General features: G+C 44.8%; 1 protein-coding gene across 1 annotated transcript; it reads left to right on the top strand.

The window, feature by feature from the left end:
* Positions 1 to 1,004: 1,004 nt before the first annotated feature.
* LOC137901725 (nectin-3-like protein) lies at positions 1,005 to 20,856 on the top strand. Its single transcript, XM_068745769.1, has 6 exons — positions 1,005 to 1,185; positions 12,975 to 13,334; positions 15,595 to 15,894; positions 17,263 to 17,380; positions 18,350 to 18,501; positions 20,237 to 20,856. Exons 1-6 carry the CDS (start codon positions 1,005 to 1,007, stop codon positions 20,854 to 20,856), a joined length of 1,731 nt encoding a protein of 576 aa, XP_068601870.1.
* Positions 20,857 to 21,996: the final 1,140 nt, after the last annotated feature.

Raw genomic sequence — 21,996 nt, forward strand, 5'->3', positions numbered from 1 at the left:
GAGCGTTCAGTCTTAGCGTAACTCTGGACCCACGTTGTAATGCAGCTTAATCATTGTCCAAGGTTATTTGATCTATTCCATATACGGGTCCAAACAAACTGTCTCGTGTTTCATTATTTTTGAGAGAAAGGCACAAGATGCATTTCGGTAAAGCCTTTTCATAATCAGTTTGTAAATATGAAACAGTTGTCTCATTGTGGATTAAGCTCAATCCAGAGTCTGTAAAAGCAAACATCCTTGAAACACAACCGAGGCCTGTTAGAGGAGAAAAATAGATCCGTTGTTAATCAGTAATCAGACTAATTTCAATGAATCTCATTCCTAATATTCTTGGTAAAAAGAATATCATCCGGGTTTCAGAACCAATCACAGTGCAGAAACAGCCCTTTTGACACAAAACAATGACCTTAAGATCAACAGTGGCTCACACAGAGTCTCTGTTTTAGCATTGCTTGGTCTCACTGCTCCCTTTCACACCATTGATCACAAGATTCAAACGCCACATTAATCCATTTGCTTAGCTGCTCATTCCCTTTGAAGCTGAATAGCACTTTATTGTCATTTCACAGTGATGCAATGAAATTAGACCACTTAAAGGACACAAGCTTTTATGTTCCCGTATGTGAGTTTAAATGTGCAGGAACAAACATTCACTTGGTGTAATGTTAAGCTTACTTTCAAAAAATAAATGTTCCTTCTGAATCTCTGAACGATGTTTATCACACTTTCTTGTAAGTAATATGAGCATTATTAGATATAAGTGCTCATTTTGTGGTAATTTGAGTTAAGGGTTAAGGTTAGCACATTTTAAAAGGAGCCTACTACTTTCATTTATCCTCCCCTAACACTGTTTCATTCCGACTCATCTTTATACCTCAGAAATCAAGAATTGTAAAGTGTGATGATGATGGGGGGGCGTGTGCGTGTGCGTGTGCGTGTGCGTGTGCGTGTGCGCTACGTTTGTCGTCCCGCACAAGTGGTCCAGCCCACGCGGGTCGGTCGCCATGGTGAGCAGCTCCACAGGAGCGCGAGCCCAGGCATTGAAGGCAGGCAGAGGGATCAGGGGCGCGCAGGCAGCGAGGAGGACGCAGAGCGCCATGGAGAAACGAGCCCCGCGTCGGGGGACCTTCCCATCCGACCGAACGCGGCTTGTGACGTCGTTCCTCGCTGTGTGCGGACTCGCCTGTGAGTTTGCTTTGTTTTACCTTCTACTTTTGAGTGTCGTGAAAGAATGTGCTTGCTCGGAAGCCTCCGCGCTGGTCCGCTTTAGAGAACGTCGTGACGTCGCCTCGGTGGGACGCCGCGCAGCGCAGCTAGCCTAAGCTAACGGTCTATTACTGTTCTCTGAGCCGGCAGGAACGTCCGGCGCCTCGTCCTCCGACTTTGTTGTACAGACAATAGTCCATTTTCATTTGTTTCCAGATAGCGCGACTGTTAATGGCACACCATTACTAAATTAGACAAGTTATCTCCCGTCAAAGAGACTCCTCGTGGAAAGGAGACAACTTTGGGGAAAGCTCTCTCTCTCTCTCTCTCTCTCTCTCTCTCTCTCTCTCTCTCTCCCTCCCTCCTGATGTGTTGGTTTTTGTGCTCCATGAATGAGGGACTTGTAGGATGACATAATTTGATTTGACTTGCATCACACTTGGCTGCGTTCCTCTGGTTCCTCTGGTTCCTCTGGTTCCTCTGGTTCCTCTGGTTCCTCTCCAGCCCAGATGTTCCGGAAACACTGGTAAATCCTGATGTACAACAAAATACAGCGAAATGAAATGGTGTGTTCTGGGTGTCACTTGTGGCTCGCAAAGAGGAAATCCTTTGAGAAAGGTCCGCCAAGCGGTCGGAGACAGAAAGGGGACAACCGTTATGTGATACAGGAGAGGAGGAAGAGGGGGGTGGTTCGTTTCGGGGATGAAGACGGGTTCAAGGGAAGGGAAGTGCAGCCGCAGAGTCTCTGGAAGTATTGACCTGCAGTCGGGGCTCCATGCCAGCCGGAAGACAAGCCTGTATTTGGTGAAGTCTCAAGTAGACAGTGTTGCAACTCTTTTTGTTTTATAGCATACAGATCATCATTATTTATATATATATATATATATATATATATTATTTATATCATGCCAGTTTCCCAGAATCTAATAACACGTGATCAAGTGTCATATTTTGTATTTTCTTTTTCTGATCAACAGTCCAGAATCTAAAATATTCAGTTTATGAAAACAAGTAAATAATCGCATTTGATAGATGTTTTTTCCTGAACATTGTTTCCAGAAAATATTCAATTATTATAAATAAACGCAGGTAATTTCAGTATTTTATTTGTATTTTTTTTTCTCAAGTTTTTTTGTGGGACTAATTAATCAGCCGGTATTTTCAGGGCTCATCCAATGCATATTTTGGGATTTGGTTTAAAGATATCCGACGATGTATAACAACTTTGTCCCCATTCATCAGTCAACAAACACTTAGTGTTTCCTCGTGCAGTAAATATGTACAGTTTGCAGTTGGCATCTATTTTCACATTCATCAAATGTACGGCTATTATTTTGTAATGTTTTGCCAAAAAAAGTAAACAAGAATTTCACATTCATCAGAGAAATTGAACTGGAAGTTGAGAGATAGTAAATCATCAATGAAGCAAAGTGACTTTTGGAAAGAACTGCCAACTCCATATAATCTATTTAAATGCTTTTAACAAGACGCCTATAAAACTGAAGTAAAACCCCAAACTAATGGCCAAAATTCAAGATTGGCCTCATCATCGAATCATCATATACTGTAATTTAACACATAGCTCATTTATTAAAAGACCACAGCACAGCAGTATTCTTCGATGGTCCAGCGGCTCAACATGAACTTCTGAGTGTAACTCCTGGATAAACTGCAAGGGAAGCTTTTATTTATAAACAATTAAAGCACATGCTGTAATCTAGGCCTGGCAGATTATTCAGGGAAGCCCCATTATGCATACAGATGACACCAGTTTCATGGCTGTCATCCTCTTTACACGCGTGCACAACAAAGCGTTCCGTTTTCCTCTTCGTACCGTACATTTTTGTGTCTCCACCCACAACACGTGAATTCATTCATTCGTTCGTCTATCTTCTGAACCGCTTTGTCCGTTGCCGGGTCGCGGGTCGCGTTGGAGGCAACGGGCGAGAGGCAGGGTACACCCTGGACAAGCCGCCAGTTCATCGCAGGGCCGCACATAGACAGGCAACCGTTCGCACACACACACACACGCACACACACTCACATGGGAAATTTAGTGTAACCAATTCACCTAATTTACATGTTTTCTGTCTTCTTGCTGTGAAGCAACAGCACTAACCGCTGTGCCACCGTGCTGACGAACAAGGGCGGTACCCTTGTTTGCAAATCAGGACTGGAAACTGATTAACAATGCACCATTGCGAAATAAGCTGATTAGCCCTCAAACAAATGTTTGCTGCTACTTTTCACGCAGGTTTTCAGTATTCCTCATCCTATGGCAACATCCTCACTGGCTAAGTAGCTGATCATTAACACAGCCGACAAACTGGCCTGCGAAAGGTTACCGTAGTCTTTGTCGTTATGTTTGGAAGAGAAAAGCGCACAGGTTTTTTTTTAAACTCTGAATAACATATGGTTTGAGCCCATGTGGCCTACTGATGTGCATTTAACGGAGCACAAGTGGCAGGGGTGGGGTGAGGGGTTAGGGTGTGCGACAAAAAACTGTGTCGGTGCCAGTTGCCTCCACTGAGTCATTTTCAGAAGCCTGGTTTGTGAGGAGGGGATTCATGCGAGGCGTGGCTACGGCCTGCGAGGTCTGTAATTGCAGACCGTAGTTTTGAGGTTTCTTCTCTTGGGGCTACACGGTTCATAATCTAAATAAATAATGCAGTAATAGAAGCGCCTAAATTACAGACTCAAAACAGGAATAGATTTGAAAAAGCAGCACACTGACTGGGCAGATTTAGGCCTCAAGCGTTTGAATTTGAGGCACTTCGGTGGTTATTAATTGCCAAGAAGTCAGTGTGTCATTGAGAATCTGACTCAGACATCTTGAGAACCCACATGGATAAGGCGGATCAGTGGGAGCCATTTTCAGTATCAAGTGTTTTGGGCAGGTGATTGAAGTCTTAGCATGACATGTGTCTTATAGATGCTGACATATGTTTGGGTATTAGCACTCATTGTAATGTTTTCATCAAACGTTTCAATGAATATTTCAGGTTGGGGTCATCTCATTTCATTTTGAGTCTCAGCTGGGAAGCAACAGACTGAACACGAATCCTAATTTAATGCACGCCGTGTTTCTCCTTTTGAAGGAAAGGCATCAGCAGATGCGTTGGTTGCTTCAGTGGGGGACGTGGAAGCTGTCGGGGGGTTCAGGGGGCAGCTTCCGTCGACTCCGCCCTTTGCTTCCCTTTCACCACCAGATGTGACTGACTGTTGGTGGCTTTGTGCGGCAAGCCGGTGCTCCATTAGTAAATTCTGAGCTGTAGCTCCCAGTTTTAGCTTAGCCTGGACTCTCAGGACTGCTTTCACCAACCTGTTCAAACTGTACTCTGTGTTCTACTTTATAATTCTAGTCAAAGTTTCTCCTACAGCACAGACCCCCCCCCCCTCAAAAAACCCATTCATCATTTAAGACATTTCACAGTCCTTGTTGCGAGCAGTTTCCTCTTGGAACTATTTTCACCTTGCATCAACACACAGAAGAAAGTGTACATCTATTTATGGATGGGATGGGAGGCTGGCCAACTAATCTAGCTAAAGCTACGACTCAGCCAGAGAGAGCACCGGTGATATTTACATCCACTGGCTCTCACAAGCACAAGATCCTCATCCAGCAGTGGATACTGAGCCCCTTCAGTGCAGCGATATAATGTGTTTCAGCAGCAAGATAAGACGTGAAACTTCTGGGAAATACCGGAAACGATGATTCTGCCGAGTTTTCAAAACTATTTTCTTTGTTTTGTCTTTGAGCACCAAAGGTTCCGTTGCTTTAAAATGGAAAACTAAGTAGCACGGAACAATTTCAATTCAAATTTGTGAGGTCTTACATTTGTCTGAGAGATTCCACTTCTGTTTGAGTTTGCTCATAGACATATAATTCGTAATTGAAATAACCAAAGTTTTCCAATGAATCGGATCAGATTGTGATCTCGTGATCTGGAACACAGATGCTGCTAAATGTGCAGTTCTGTTACGTCACATAAAAAAAAGAAAATAGTGTATGTATGATCTGTGTGCATGAAATGAGACTGGAGATGTAACCTCTCAGCTATAGCTATGGGTGACGAATCACGAGCTCTTTTCCCACGGGATGAAGGTTTGAACTTCCTGGTTGTCTTCCTCCGGCCGGCTGTCACTTTAGTTCAGATTGCGTTGTTAAATGAGGAAGTGTCGTACAAACAACAAATTCCAACACACCACGTCAGCGTCATGTAAGATAAGGTCACATTCAGTGTGTCTGCGTTCTCACCTGCTTCACTGTTTTGTTCTATTTTTTAACCCCTGCTTGTCCTGAATGCACTAAGTACACTCAAAATGACCAGAGACTGATTCGTTCCACATGATATGACGATTTATTTTCCATTTTTTTCCGACTCCTCATTAGAACCACAGTGCACATAAAAGTAGCCATTCAAAATTGGAAAAATAAATGGAGCATGCTAATTAGTCTAATATTAGACATTTTGTTTTTCACTGTGTCTTAACTAGTGTTTGCTGAGTGGAGAATAAATTGTAGATGGACGGGAATTGACTGTTTAAACACCGTGTCAGAGGAAACTGCTCTCTGAAAATGGCTGCCAGATATTTCCATGCCTAATTGCCTGCTGTGAATGAACAGAGGGAAACCTTTTTAAACCGTCTTTTGCCTGCTGTTTTCAGGAGTCGAGGTTTTTCCCCTGAAAGAACAGTTCGCAGTACGCGACTAAGGTTAGGGTCACACGGATATATACGCCGTGGCTTCACAGGCCACATTAAAGAGAGAGACGTGCAGGATGTGCACAGTCAGCAGGTGAATGCCCCCGGAGACGAGCGCCGGGGTTATGGGAAACAGGTGTGGCTGATTGTTCCCACTCAGTCTTATTTGTTTCAGTCATTCAGCCGTCAGGTGACCACGGTGTTTGGGAAGAGCACACAGTCAGTGTGTACCGACACACCCACCACCACCCAAGTGGGAGATTATTAACACCCACCAGTCAAATACAGGAAATTGACGACTGTGTAAGGACTTGAGCTGATTAATAGAATACTTAGCCTGTTTTTTTTTTTGTTTTTTTACATACCTGCAGGATGGATCCCTCAGTTAAACAGCCAAAACTCACATCCATTATATCTTACAAACAGATATTGAAAACTATGACCTGCAACTGAATAATGCAGTGAACACACAGAAGGTATTAAATGGGCTCTCCCAGAATCACATGTCCAAAACCATAAGTGAGCAGGAAATGTCTGTGCATGAATTATTAACGGTAATGGAGTTGCTCAGAGCACAGAGGGTACACTGTTAACGTTCTCGGATTCCGATGGGAACGCTCACATCCTCTGCACCATAGTGTGTGCGACAACATTAACGGCATCTTGAGATTTAGCTGTTTTGTAAGAACATAAATAAAGTGTTTTAGGTTTCGGTACTGACCTTATTTTATTTTATGTGAGATAAAATCACATATTAAAACTGTGGAGATGAAAAACCTTTCCCTGTTGAAGAATCCTCCTTAAAAAGCAACTGTAACCCTGTCGGTGTTCGTCCCAACGATTCTGCATTCCCTTGCCCTTACAGCGATACCCAATGCCCACATTACCCCCATGTACGATGTACTCCTATGTAAGGTTCACGCTCATGAGTGTCTGATACAGTTTTGTTGCTATTTGAAATGAATGCAGGAAGATGAGAACTTCGACTTTTCACTCAGGCAACAGTCATATTGTTCTGCCTATTGCAGGCAAACATGGTAGTTCAATACTGTTGCTATATTTTGCCTCTACTTGGGTTGCAAAACGGATCATAACAAAGCAAGTGCCCAGTTCTATTCTGGGCCTAGAAACATTTTTGGATTTTGACCTAATGCATGGATTGCAAAGAGGATGGCAGCATTTGAATGGTTTACTTGTTCTGCAACCCGGAGCTGCTAGAACAGTAAAATAAGGTACCGCCGCCGGTGTCTTCTCATAATATTTGTCTTCTGCATCCAAGTGAGCTTCATATGATTGGAAAACTATGTCAAACCAGACATGTAAATGGAGTCCAAGAAAAAGAATGTCCAGCTTTTTGCTTTTTTTCGTGCCTTTTGTCAAACTGGATCTTTATGAACGTTCCAGTTGTAGGAGGGGAGTGTAGACTGCATTGCAATGAGGGGTGTTGTCCGTATGTATTTTTCATTATAGTCTCAGCAGTTACAGGATGTAGGGCAATGTAATCCCACGCTCTGTTGTCCCATTGTCAAATATGTGTTTGCGTCTTGTGAGGTGACGATAGACATGTTTTTGTCAGTAGTGATTTAACTCTGTTAAAGTCTTTCTGTTCTGAATTGTTCAAAGTGAGCTGTAAAAACGTGAATCAACAGTGGCGATAAAATCTGATTCAGAATCGAGTTGGGATTACGTAGATGGATGGATTGGTGCGCCAGAAAAACAAGCTCACTCTGACTAGCATAGTACTGCTGAAATGAAATATGAAATTACTAAACAACTGTTTTTATTGAGAAATGGATGTGTGCTGGACAGCTTCGCTTCCTCGCCCTGTTGTGAAGTGGTGATTACTGATGTATCCAGGGATCCTGATGGTTCTAATCCGAAGCAGCTTCCTGGTTTGTTTCTTTACTACTGATTTGTTCCAGGGATGCAGTAATACCACTTTTTGTCAGACCAAGTACAAATACAATGACTTGCAGTACTTAGAGTATTTGGAGTTACCAGATGTGGCTAACTTTCTGTGGAATAAAATCACAGTGTCAGTGTCGCATTTTAGAATTAATATCTGGGAGCTCTGTGCTGGTTGTTTTGTTAAATTGCTTTTCTTAATGGAGATATTTTTTGCAGAACAAAACAGAACAAAACAGAACAGAACCATTCATGGGTGAATTTGTTCGGTGTGTACTACACTTATGTTGTCTTTTCCTATTCCAGACTAATTGCGTTATACAATAAATGTCTAAACATTCATTCGCAGCTGTCAGCCTCTAAGATATGATAAAGTTTTGTTTGTGAACTCCCAGCTATCTTTAAAAGGACTGCTGTGGTACGGAAGCTCTTGAAGAGCCAGAAGACCCTGACATGAACTCCATTTTTACCCCAGTGCTATTTTCAACACAACTGTGGAATAATAGTGAGTGCATAGAAGATTCCGTTAGAAACGAGAGGTCAGGGGTGTCATACACTTTAGCACTAATTAAGAGAAGCAGCTTTTGTTCTTAAATAGAGAACCTCCAACATTAAGGGACCGGTATCTTTTCTGAACTGTGCCATTTCATCTTCTGAGGGAAAACTGTACAGCTTGTAATGGAAAAACATTGTTTGCCCTGCTCTGGATCCACACAACCATGTTTCCCCCCCACAACAAACTCACAAATCCCACACAACAATGCAGGATGTGTAGGAGTGTTGTTGCTACATCGGTACACAGTGGACGGTGTTGTCCTTCACAAGTTGCAGCACCAGTTGACTCTGATTGATGAGAGGTTGTAATCTAACAGTTTGCATGTTGCCAGTATTGATTTCTTGTTGCAGCGTAGACGTGATGTTACAGTACAGATGTGACCTGGATGAGAAGGCCGTAGAAGTCCACATTGCTATGGGAGGACAATGAGACAATGGTTTTGAAGAGGACAGTGCCATGTAAAATGGCTGACCACCCTTTCAAGGCCTGTCGGCCTATGTTTGTCTCCACCGTGAATTCGACGACTGGAAAAAGCCTCCCACCCTCAGAGGGTACAATGCCAGGAAGGAAGGAGCTCGATTAGAGCCAATGTAGAAACTTGTGGGTTTTTTGGGTTTTTTGTTTTGTTTTCACACTGTACAAATATTTCTTATGATAAAGACTCTGTAAAACAGGTAATTTGCTGGGTGGCCAATCGCAAACTGTCGCAAACTGATTAAGACAGACTTACCAGTTGTCTGGGGAGGGGGGGTGGGGGCTGTGTTAGGCATCTAGGCATTGTCTGAGTTTTTGTATTTTTTTTGGCTGAACACCTTCAGAGAGCAACAAATGACTCCACTCTGCCTGTTGACCTGTTTTATGATTTGATTTATGGTTGCGTTTACAAATGTTGTTTAAAAATCTAAACTCTTTACTTTTTAAAAGTTATTTATGACTGCTGCTTAATGTTTCCTCATTTGTAGCTATGGAAGTCATTTTTCTGCCACAGTTGGTTTGTTTATTTGTTGTCTGTTATATTTTCAACAGGTTTTTGTGAATATTTAGATTTTCTTTGTCCCATGGACTTAATTAATTGAATTTTTTGTCATGATCCAGAATTCCTCTTTAAACATTTCTACATTACTGCAATTGAATCACTTACAAAGTGACACTCAGTTATTCTTTATAGTGTAATTATTGTTCATTACTACATGGATCTAATGTTCACCGATTTTTGGCAGTGGTTTGATAAACGTTTACACTTAAAATCTTAATGCTGGGAACCCAACAGTATATATAAAAAACAAGCAGATGTGAAATTGCGATGCACACTGTAGGCAAGAGGATGGACGATAACAGAAGTCCAGTTCTGTTTGAGCTGCCGTTTGTGTTGTAGTCATACGTGTCCACAGTTTATAGTGCATGGGGGAGTTTTACCAGCATTAGGCCACATTGTGCAGCTAAATGAGACTATTGTTCACCTCCAGGCTGGATCATCGCCTCACTGCTCTTATTGGACTTTGCTATAGTGAGAACATGGATGTAAGCCATGCATCATGAATATCAGAAAATATGAAAATAACTAATCAGAGAACCGACTATAAAAGATTATAGAAGCAGATCTATGCTAAACTTTGTGCAAATTCACCATCCTGCATACTATACCTGTGTTTTTGACCTGGTACTGCAGTAATCCTGGGGATCTGGACCACACTGTCAGACTGCCGTTTCCTGTTGTGTACCAATATGAGTTTGTGCAAAAGATTAACCCCATCGTGTTCCATTTTCACGCTCTCAGATAGTTTGCACGGTTGTCAACGTCTTCTTTGATCCGTCCCCTGTGTCTTAACTCAATAATTGCCCTGTTTCTTGCTTTATATCCTTATTCATCCTCACCACGCTGTATTCATTTCTGAATGCTGAGCACTCATAGTTTCCTCGTGTTTTACTCCTAAACCACAGTCCCTCCTGCACAGATCTTATGTCTACATTCTTCTTCTGTGAGGTCTTCTGATCAGTCCCTCATGAGTGCTGTTTGACATGATAATCTATGCATGGAGTTAGCCTACTTGAGAGGGACAGATTATCTGTTTCGTGGCAGCATGTCGGCGTTTCTGTCCTTGGATGCCTCTGGTCTGACACAGTTCTGACATCCATTACAGGCTTCATTCTGAGGATGTGCCTCCTATATGTAGAGGTCAGGGCTGAGGCTGGGTCAGGTCTGAGTAGGTGGAGATTCTGGCTCATCAAGTGGCCGACACGGAATGTTTAAGGCGGTTGCCAGGCAAAGAGGAACGTTTTGATTTACCATTGAGTCTTTTTCGAGCATCTTGTCGCAATTAGTGATGTCAGGAGGGGAAAAGAAACAAATATAAAGGATTTCTTCAAAGGACAAGCATATACTTCCCATGAGTTCATTCTTTCCTTGGGTTTCTCAAGGAAATAAGGGGAACGGGGCAAAAGTACAGCCAATTTCTCTCCGGTTAAATTCTGTTTTGTAGGCCAGGATTCTTGCTGTTCTCTGGTGTAGGATGTCACATTAGGAGTCGAATAAGTACCGGTAGGCTGCAAATGATCTCAAGAATGACACAGCACAAAGATGACCACCAAAGTGCCGCTGCACTTCTTTATCCTTTTTAAATTCTGAGGCTACCTGAGATGAATAACCAGTAATGGAACCGGTGACAGCCCCAAATGTCACCGGTTCCTCAGATCACTAGCAGCTATTTACTTGATGAAACGGCACGTCAGCTTTGTTTAACACGTTGTTTACATTTCTTTTGCCTGCAGTATTTCAAATAGCATTTCGTTGTGCTCTAGTTTTGAAGCCCTGGCTTGTGTTGCTCATGGTCTCGGCTTTCGGTGCCAAGTTTCCCTACTCTTCCCCTGGCTTTAGGTATCCCATGCAGAGGCCATCTGTCTCTCCTCCCTTCATCATAAGGGTGGAGTCCTCTTTAGGCACTTCCCCCCTTTCTCTCGCTGCTTTCCTACTTACTCCCAAATGCTTACTGTAAAACAAACAACATGGCAAAGATGGAGTCTAGTTTCTTTGCATCTTTCTGCAAGGCTAAACGTTGACACACGAAGACAGTCAGACAGCAGAGAGTAGCGGTCAGTGTCGTGACAGCGCGCTGCAGTATGCACAGCATGCTGGGAGACGTCTGGAACGGAGACAGGCGTCTGCATGCGGCATGTGAAGCGTGGCAGTTTACGGCTTACAGACCAGCAAGAAGGATGTTTACCTTGTCGCAGCAATTATAGATCTATATTCACCTCATGATCAAACCTCCGTGTTTTTGTTGTATTTTGTTCAGCAAAGAAGCTGTTGTTGCTGTCGTAAGGTCGCTGCAGGCAGCTGTTGTGTCATCTCAGATGACTGGAGAGGAGAATGTAAAAGCCACATGGCTCTGACGCACTGAGTGGACCGCATCGGTCCACTCGGAGGACTCTGGCAGGCACAGCGCAAACAAACGTGGCAAATAAGACAGGCTTCGTCAAATACTTAAGGTTAATACGTTGAAATGCCTGAAGGCAGTGCAGATTAATTTACACACAAAGGCAGGAAACATGAGGAAAATATTTAGAAAATGTGGGTCAGCAGAGAAAAAAATCGGAAAGGGCCAAGTATTCTAGCCCAACAGAATACAGCAAACATTTAGGACCCAGCAGACATTCACGCTGAATGCCTGACTGTAACACATGGTGATTCTCTTATTCCTTATTTTGGAAAAGAGAAACTCTGTGTGTGTGTGTGTGTGTAATCACTAAAATTACAGGGGATGTAATGGAACACGAGGAGCCTCGGCCTCCGTTTGGCTTTACTCCTCATAAACCAAGATAGCATTTCTGTGGCTTACCAGTCACATTCATGCCAAAGTCTCAAAATACCAGCCAGTGGACTTCTTTCCGAAGCTTTGCTCCGGACGCATCCGAGACTGCATACAAAGTGGAAATCTGTGACTCCAAAATATAGCTTACCTTCACTGCATCTGAAACCGGGACAAGTCCAGCTCTGACGTTTTTAATTAATCATCTTTTTACATTTGATCCGCAGAGCAAACATTTTCAGATGGCTTGTGTGGATCTGCTGGACAGTCACTTTTTGAATTAGTTAAGTCTCATAAAAATGTTGCCATCGGTGACTCATTTGTGTGATTATTCCCCCCCCCCCCAAAAAAAAGGAGCCAGGGAGCGTTGTTTTCCCTTCAGGTCTATAGACACAAGCTGTAATTTAGGATTTATTCCCAGTAGTTTTCCAAGACACTTCTTTCCCACTAGAATCGGTTGCTTTTGTTTTTTTGCTACAACCCAGTAGCACATCTATCATTCTATGATGTGTGCGTAAATATCCACACGGCACACATTTGGCCATTCCGCAGGCTGTCTTCACTTGCATGCAGTAACTTCGGCTTTCGCATCACCATCAGTGTCCCAAACGCTTTACGCGTAGATGACTTGTGTGTCTGTTAGACAGGAAGTAACACGTCGCTGTTTCATCTCATTTTAGCCATGTTGCTGTCATTAATGCAGCAGTTTTCACAACTTCATTATTAAATCAGTGATGGCGTCTGTCGTTTGCTGTTCAATAGTTTTGTGTTGTTACGTCTATAACCTGTCTCTCCTTTATCCTCTGCAGGTGTGAGCAGCAACCAGGTGTTTGTTCATGAGAAAGTGAATGCCGTGCTGGGGAAGAACATCACCCTGGCCTGCAAAATAGAGGTGGGCTCCAACCTCAGTCTCACGCAGAGCTCATGGGAACGCCGTCTTCCTTCAGGCACCATTACCTTAGCGGTGTTCAACCCGGAGTTTGGGATCTCCATCTCTCAAGACTACGCCAAACGCGTCTCGTTTGTGTCTCCCTCGGCGCGAGATGCCACCATTACCATCGGAGCAGCCAGCTTAGCAGATATCGGCTCCTACATCTGCAAAGTGGCGACGTTTCCCCTGGGAAATACCCAAGCAACAACTGCTGTTAATGTTTTAGGTAAAGTATCTGTCGCCTCCTTTTTCGTTGTTCTGAGTGCCTCTTCATCCTGTTCTCGGGTTTTGCTTCTCAAAGCAGGGCATTGTTGCTTGTGGGTAAGTAAAGCTGGTATGGTATGGCAGCTAATCATTATCCCTGGAGGGATCAGTAGTTCCCTGAAGCAACCAACTCGCAGCTTTCTAAAGACAGACCCGCACAGACACCATGTCAGCTTCAATCTTATTCTGGGTTCTACTCATCTCACACGCCTTGGTATGCCGGGTTAACGATAATTACGCACAAATGCCATGATACAACCGAAACTGCTGACTCAACAATACTCCACACAATGCATACATATGAACACTCGTGCATGGAGGAAGAAACCAGGGCAGTCAAAACACGATACGACTAGCAGCATGCACCAAGTGTTTAACTGAAGGGCTCGACACGAGCCACTGTCAGGTGCATCCATCTTTGTTTGTACATCTCCACTTGCAATGCATTCTGGGAGAGCGGACAGTAGGAGTCATTCCTCAGGAGTGCTGCATTGCGTGTCGCTGTGAAGCTCTCCAGAGTTCACCGACGTCACTGAGCTCATCAGGCACGGTTCAGACAAACCAACACAAATACACGTCAGACCCACTGCAGTTATACCATTCAGCTGCCGCTCGGGTGTAGTTATGGGAGAAAACGATATGCTTTGCAATTTGATCAGTTTGATACATGTCGTGTTGGAACTAGGTTGGGCTCTTTTTCTTAGACACAGCACATCACAATTAGGACTAGAATCAGCAGTTCTCAAAGCAGCAGCGGAGAGTGGCCTCTTCATCTCTGCCTTGTTTTCGCTGACTTGCACCTTTTCCATGAGGCTGTTTGAGAAAGGAAGTGCGTCGCACACCACCTTTATTGTAAAACTATTTTCCCAGTTTTGCGTTGTGATCGTTTGAGTTCAAACCCAGACGCAGTGCACGTCACAACATCCTGATGATTGACGGGTCGAGTTTAGACACTCAACGTTTAGTGTTTGTTTAGGCCCAACACTTTCTCACTTTCTTTTTCCATCATTGTGTACTCGAAGCCATTTCAGGAACAGTTCAACAGGAACTGTGCTGCAGCATGTGAGCCAAACGCCCCCCCCCCCCCAGAAACCAACGGGGAGCAGCCAGAGAAGGGAAATATGACGGAGTGAATGACTTAGAATGACCCTTTGTTTGAGGCGCTAACAGGTGAATGGGCGATTCAACAACCAGCAAATTACATCCTCCCACTTCATCAAGCCAACTTGGAATTGAGTTAATCTTTCAGGCGTTAACGGCATCATGTTATGTTTGTCGTGGTCTGTCAAAGAGAGATAACAAAGCTTGGGAGAAGAGTGGTGCCTTCTGTTTCATTTCCTCTTTCAGACAGATTTTGATGGATTTTCTCACTTAAGGATCTCAGTTTCAACTTTGTTCTGCTTACGTAGTGCTGTGTATCCTTCATTCTGACCCCATCAGCTGAAGAGGCCAAGCTTAGCCAATAGCGTACTCCCAATAATGTCACTGATCTTCCTCGCTGGCCACGTGAAAATACTTTTGATCGGTAGACTGGCGTCTGGTACTTGTCTTAGCTCTAGACACTGAAACGAAAAACAGAAACGATGTGTCGGGAGCCATGCACCCCCGCGTCTGGGGGTTCCGTCTGTGAAGTCAGTTCAATAATGTGAATTATTGGACTTGTGGGTGGGAAACAGTTGCAGCCAGTATTTTTCTGGAAGAGCGTTACCTTTTCGGGCTTCCCTGCCTTCCTGACAATAACTCCAAATGAACACTTCTGCCTGATTCACTTATTCTGAGGCTTCGACCGGCTCCAACATGGAGCTGCTACTGTTTATAGTCAGAGCCTGTGAGGAGCGGCAGACAGGCGTGAGTGCAGAATGTGAGGCGTTGACTGAATGCTGCCCCCCCCCCCCCCCCCCAACCCTGCATCGCCTACAGGAGGTGCCAGCTTTTATTTTTGGAAAACAGGGGGTGCCAGGAGTTATTTGAATTTGTTGTGGACCTCCTGCCGAGCTGGGGACGAGGAGGGTGGCAGATATCTTAAAGGTGAAGGCCTTGTCTTGGGGATTAGGCTGACCTGAATGTGAGGTCAGTCTGCTGTCTGGCAGTAAAGCATTAGCATAAGCCCACTGACCTACACTACAATATACACATTATTTATTCACAAATATATATATATTCTCTCCATTTTGTCATTTCCTCTCCTCCCCCCCGTGTCTCTGTCTCTCCTTTCCCCACAGTGGAGCCAAAGGTCTACGTGTCCTCCGGCCCCACCGGCCTGCTGGATGGCGGGAACGAGTCCCTGGTGGCCACCTGCATAGCGGAGCGGGGCCGTCCTGCCGCTGAGGTGTTCTGGGACACGGAGCTGTACGGGCGAAGTGAAAAACAAAGCCAGGCCGAGCCCAACAGCACCACCACCACACACGTGCGCTACATGTGGCAACCGCAGAGCTACGCTCAGGGAAAGACACTCACCTGCGTCGTGCGCCACCCGGCCCTGCAAACAGAGTTCCGCATCCCCTACACGCTGAATGTTCAGTGTAAGTGCTGAGTCACTGTGATATTCAAAACAAAGAATTGATCCGGCTAGTTCTGTTAGAAAAAGATGCAGAATTGGAGCCGCTTTGGCTGCTTCTCAGTTTAGCGGAAGGATTGGAATGGCCGTGTTTTCCACTGTGAAAATGTGCGTGTGTTTTGCTCAGAAACACATTCGTAAGCCACATTATTGCAGTGGGCGATGATGAACGGGGACACTGGTTTATTTTTCGTCAGTCCCCCCCCCCCCCCGCACACACACCATCCTGCTGCAGTAAATGCGGACTCACTTCATCCATCAGATGCACTGTTTACTCCTACTTCAGCAACGCTGAACATAAAACTATTGTCCTCCCATGACATGCCATCAGCGGATGGACTTCACTTCAGTGGCTGATTGAAATATTATTTATTGTTAGTTATTCTGGTTGAATAACTCTTCTGTGTTTGTACATTTCAGTCGTGATTATTGCAGCCCAGCACTTCTTATCAGTAACAACCTTTGCTGATAGCTTGATTTACGAATAGCCGACTCTCTTCCCCCTTTTCTTTGCCCATAAAGGAGCCATTAGGGGAGTCGTCTTAACGTTATAGTCATTGACGACTCCCTCCTTGGTGAGCAGTACCAAGTGTTAGCGTGTGTTTGGGCCGTGTGAGTGCAGGCTAATGAAGGTATTTTATGAAATATTGATTAGGCCTCAGCAGCGACACAAGTAGCGGCAGGGGGCTGGGGGGGGGGCAGCGGAAGAAGACGCAGAACAACCAAGATGAATACAGGAAGAACGCGGCTTCCAGCTCAATAAATCATGTGAAGTGCAGAAGCAACGGAATGAAAGTGCAGAAGAAGCTCGCGTTCAGCACCAACCCGGTTGGCCGAGGCGTTCTCCTGCGCGCTGTAATGGTATTTCATTTGTCCTCCGGAGAAATCAAAATGAAGAATTTGATTTCTAAGTCAGTGTTTGCCATGTTTTATTACATTGGCATGTGCCGGGCTTCATTTAGGTGTCTTCCTGCCTTCCTGTTGTTTTTTTCTTGTCGTGAGGCAGTGGACTTTATTACTCGCTGCCCTGCATCCACTGTCTGACTGTCATTCTCTAACTTCCCAGCTGCCTGGGGTCGTTTGTTTGTTGTTCTCTTGGCTGAACCACGCTGCAGTCCTGTCGCCGCTTGCATCCTTTGTTCCTTCTGGATAAGCTCATTTGTCGCCGGGATCAAAATGACTGATTATTGAGTCGCGCTCTTTTGCTCTCTGAAATAAAGACACATGATTTTACTCAGAGAACTTGAGATGAGAAACGTATGAATCAGAAATCAGTCCGTGTTTGTAAATGATCTTTAACATCGCATCATTGTTGTTTCATTTTGGTTTACAGTCGCACCGGTGGTATCGATTAATGGAATAGATAAAAATTGGCATGTGGGTCAAAAGAATGTGAAGTTTGCCTGTGATGCCAGAGCCAACCCTCCTCCTCATCACTTTACGTGGATCAGGTGAGCATCACCAGCTACTTTCTCCCTGGTGTGTGTTGAAACAAACAGGCACACAAGATGGCTTCTCCAATGGTGACGTCATGTTGGTAAAAACCGTGGCTAAAAGCGCTGACTTGTCATCGGAAACAGATAGTCAGACACTTTCCAGCATTTCAGAGCATAATAGTGATCCCCTTAGGGTTGTGTTATGCTCTAAAACATCGAGTTGTGACCACGCTGGATGGCAAAAGTGTATATTTGTCCAGCCACACTCATGGATGGACTGGAAATTCACACATAATAATTTCAGGTTAATACACATCGTCAGAAAGGAGAGGCATATTGAGTCGTTCAGCATCTTTAAATGCAAATCGTGACAGAAGCTAATCATGCTAATCATGACAAAAGCTAGCGAGAGAAGTCGATGTCATTCATTCAGCCGCCCAATCACAAGAGGATGTGGGATTGTCTGAAGTCGTAGATTAACTCATGGGGGATCAAAGTTCTGATGAAGAAAGGCGGCTGTTTTATTGTTCAGTGCTTGGAATTAAGAGAATGTCCGCTGGCAATGTCTTATTTAACTGTTTGATCTTCGAGAAGGGGGAGGAGCTAGACCATTCATGTTTCGTTTTTTCATTTTGTTGGGTAACTTTGACAACAGATCAGCTGCAGTTTGAACCATTGAAGTTAGAAATGGCAAACTGAAGAAAGGTTCATCTATAAATTACCTCTGGCATAAGGTCAGAGCCCGGATACTGGAGCTGCTGAATGCCCAGCTGCCCCCCCCCCCCCCCCCCCCCCCCCCCCTGCCGGCCCCAGACTCCCTGCTATAAATAAAAGATACCTCTTGTTTGTTTACCTGCATTAATACCTCGTGTTCTCGACTAAAGCGTTTTCCTTTGATGGACTTTGTGCTCATCTTAATGTCCTCATTTGACAGAATCACATCTTTGATAGCATTCGGTCCTAAAGTGTTTCATGTTGCCCCAGGTTGGATGGATCGATGCCCGAGGGCGTTGCGATCTCAAACAGAAGCTTTGCTTTCACTCGACCGCTGGAGCGCAATGACTCTGGCGTTTACCGCTGTGAAGTGATCAATGACATCGGCCTCCACAGTCAAGATGTCAACCTCTGGGTACAAGGTATGTTCGTTTTATTTCCCACTCTACGAAGGGGTTTGTCCCTTTCTAAATGTTCCCACAATGCACTGCGTGCAGCCATACCTGTAGGCTGTGTTTCCACACTCCGTGTTGTTGATCGTTCATCCGGTGATAATGCCGACTACGTCTGCTGTTATAAACCGACCGATCTGATGACCGTAGCTAAACAGACAATGATGAAGCTTACCAAGTCGGGGAACGTGAGGCGAGCATTACTCCACTCGGACTTGCCGGTCTCGTGAGGATCTTCGTCGTTTGCTCCTCCTTGTCTCGTGAATCGGAAAACTTCTCCGTGTTACAAAATCCAAGGAAAAGTTCATGTCAAGTGAATACTCGGGAAAAACCATGTGTTATGATTGTTTGATCTTTAAACGCTGCCCACACATATGGCCGGCGGCGTTGCATTGTGGGATACTGTTACGAAAAGGACCAACCCCTGTATATCCTAAAGCGTTATGGGATGCCTTAAAGTAAATAACCTTTGGCATCTGGCTTCACCGGAGGATTCCCTGCCTCTTGACAGCCATTGTGCCGTTCTTGGGCGACCCTCTCGGTACGATCTCCCCGCTGCTCGACACTTCTTAGCAGAGTTAAGCCTCCAGATAATTGTCCCAGCCCAGATCCACTTTCACACATTCCTGGCAACAGAGCAGCGCCGGCGGCAGATAAAGACTATCGGCAGCACACATTTCCACTGTTGTGGTTTTGGCAGCTTAAGTAAGAGGATGTTTACCTCTGCCCATTCAGCAAAATAGTGTTTCCATTTTCACAGCGGGCCATGAGTAACTGTTCACAGATGTACTGCATTACTAGTATTCAGGTGTATATTTGACTCTTTAAATTGTGTGAAGTGTGAGCAGGTAATTTAATCAACGCATCACTTTATGGATGAAAACAAACAGCCGGAGAGGGAACGTCAACAGATCATCTAAAGGGGATTCCTTAAACGCGATCCAGCCGTTTTCTGTCTTTCCTTCAGTGCAGAGTCACACAGTGAATCTTGAGAAACTGTGCATCCCTTGTTATTTTCACTTCTCAATTCTCCTTTTGATTCTTGTCCAACCAAAGCAACTGCTACTTTCAGACACGCAGCACACACACAATCCTTTTTATTTCTCACAGTGCAGAGGAAAGCGCTGGAGAAGCCCCAGCGAGCCTGCCGGGCTCCGTCTGTGTGACGGACCGCTGTGGATTCCAGCTCCAAATGGAATCACAGCTGACATCCTGTCTCGGACAGACTTGTGTTGAGCAATTATATTGTTTCTCTAGTCAGATATAAAGACTTGTGACCTCTGACCCCTCCCCTATGGAGACGGCCAGGTTGTGCTCGGTTGTTTGGTGTCGTTGCTTCCCGTTCCCAGTTGTCTGTGCAGCCTTGTTTTCTTTTGGCTGCTTCTCACTCGGATGATTAGCCACATGGCTTTTGATGCTTCTAAACTACATATGGTCAAAGTGTCCCGCTCCGGGGTTGGGCTGATGACCGACCGAGACAATTTTTTTTTTACATTTTTAGGTACATTTGAATAAAAGTTTAGATAAGCCCCCCCCCCCCCAAACACAAACTGTTTGGTTCCAGTAAAAACACGTCTGAGTACAACAACATTGCACTTTTCACACGTAACATGATTGTGGTCCGTCTCCTCTTTTGTCCTGATTCGTCGTACCCTCTGCTGTCCTTTTATTGCTGAAATCCTTTCATCATATGTCCACTCTGCAGATCCTCCCCCCACCACGGCTGCCCCCAGCACCACTGCACCCCCCCCCCATGCCACCTCTGGAAGCAGCACTGCTGCAGACCGGCGGAGGGCTCTGATCACGTCCCCAACGCTGGCCTCCCTACCTGACAGCAGCCTGGGCGCCATCGTTGGTGGAGCGGTGGGCGGGGTCTTGTTCCTGATCCTGCTGCTGATCCTGGGCGGGGCGTGCTTCATGCGACAGCGCCGCACTTTCAGAGGGGACTACTACACTAAACAGTACCTGGGACCCTCTGACATGCAGAAAGAGTCTCAGCTTGATGTGCTGCAACCACACGAGCTGCAGGAGGTCTACGGGGACAAGACGAGTAAAGGCAGCCAGGATCTCAAGCCCAAACTGGGAGGGGACATCATTTACCCCGACTACACCCCTGAACATAAGGACAGGGGTGAGGAGGAAAACTACTATCCAGATCACTATAACACCCACAATATGCACCCCTGTGGGCCTCCGGTACACAGCCCCATAGTGAACAACGGCTCCCCCCACCTGCCGGAGGACAGTTACGAGAATGGAGTGGACAGCGACTACGTGTCCCACTTGGACGGATCTGTGATCTCACGCAGGGAGTGGTATGTTTGAAGAAAAGAGACAGTTTACGGCGCGGCAGATTAAAGGACGAACACTGTCTCAGCTCAGACCCACAATGTGCTCGATGGACGAGACGGCTCTGCCTTGATTGTAACCTCTTGTCATTGAGGACACAAACGTGTTTTCTATTACCATTTCTAGTATTTCAAGATGCTCCAAATATGCTTGAACACCCGACTGATATTATGGGTTCAGGCTTGAGAGGTTTTGGCGTACGGTGGAGTTTCAGCTGATGGAAATGAAGCTTCTTATTGTTTTTTGTTTTGTGTTTGCACCTGTCTTTAACACAGGTCAGATGTTCAGACCCTTGCAAGTCAAGTATGATACCCCTGAGTGACTTAAATCTGCGTCGTTTTGAGAATAATCTCCTAATTGCTTGCAGTATTCATATATGTTTTTTTTTTTATCATGGCTGCAATAGGTGTTAAAAGCCAGTTGCACTACATGATAAAGAAAAAAGGGCAAACTGTCGTCACATTAAAGGGAAGGATTATTAATCACATGACTGAAAGGGAGAATTACTCAGGCGTTATACTCGGACATCACAAAAAACACTGACGCTTTTAACATTTTGTTCAGTTCTTTATTGGCTTCTGCAGATTTTCAGCATCTTCGGTCGCTGGATGATAATGGAGTAAAAGTCCCCGGTTCAATGACTGTAACTGCCTTAAACTCCACATTTGTCTTAGAGATCAGTTTGTTATCCCTGGGATGTGTTCTTGTTTTTCGGTTACTGTAGTAACAGCAAACATGTTCATACTGCTGAGAACATACATTGAGTAGCACATTTGTCAAATGCTAAAGGCGCAACTGGTGACTTATAACGCAAAGAAATGAAGTGACCTATCAAGAGGTCAGTCGACAATGATTGGGCGCTCCGTGGAAGGCCCGCCTCCTGACTGTTAACCACACCCACTGATACTTTACAAATGGGATCTGAATGTAGTGTTCAAATAGTAGACGCTTAAACTACCGATAGAAAAGATGGATGTTAACATGAATGCATTCTATGTCTAAGTTGCTGACCATAGATTAGATGCATTGAGTGCATTATTATTCAATTGTGTTCATCCAGTCACTTCCCTGCAGTGAAAAAGCACAGCTGTGTACGACAGCTATCAGAACTCGTAG

The sequence above is a fragment of the Brachionichthys hirsutus genome, chromosome 11 (genome assembly GCF_040956055.1).
Source record: "Brachionichthys hirsutus isolate HB-005 chromosome 11, CSIRO-AGI_Bhir_v1, whole genome shotgun sequence".
Taxonomy (NCBI): Eukaryota; Metazoa; Chordata; class Actinopteri; order Lophiiformes; family Brachionichthyidae; genus Brachionichthys; species Brachionichthys hirsutus.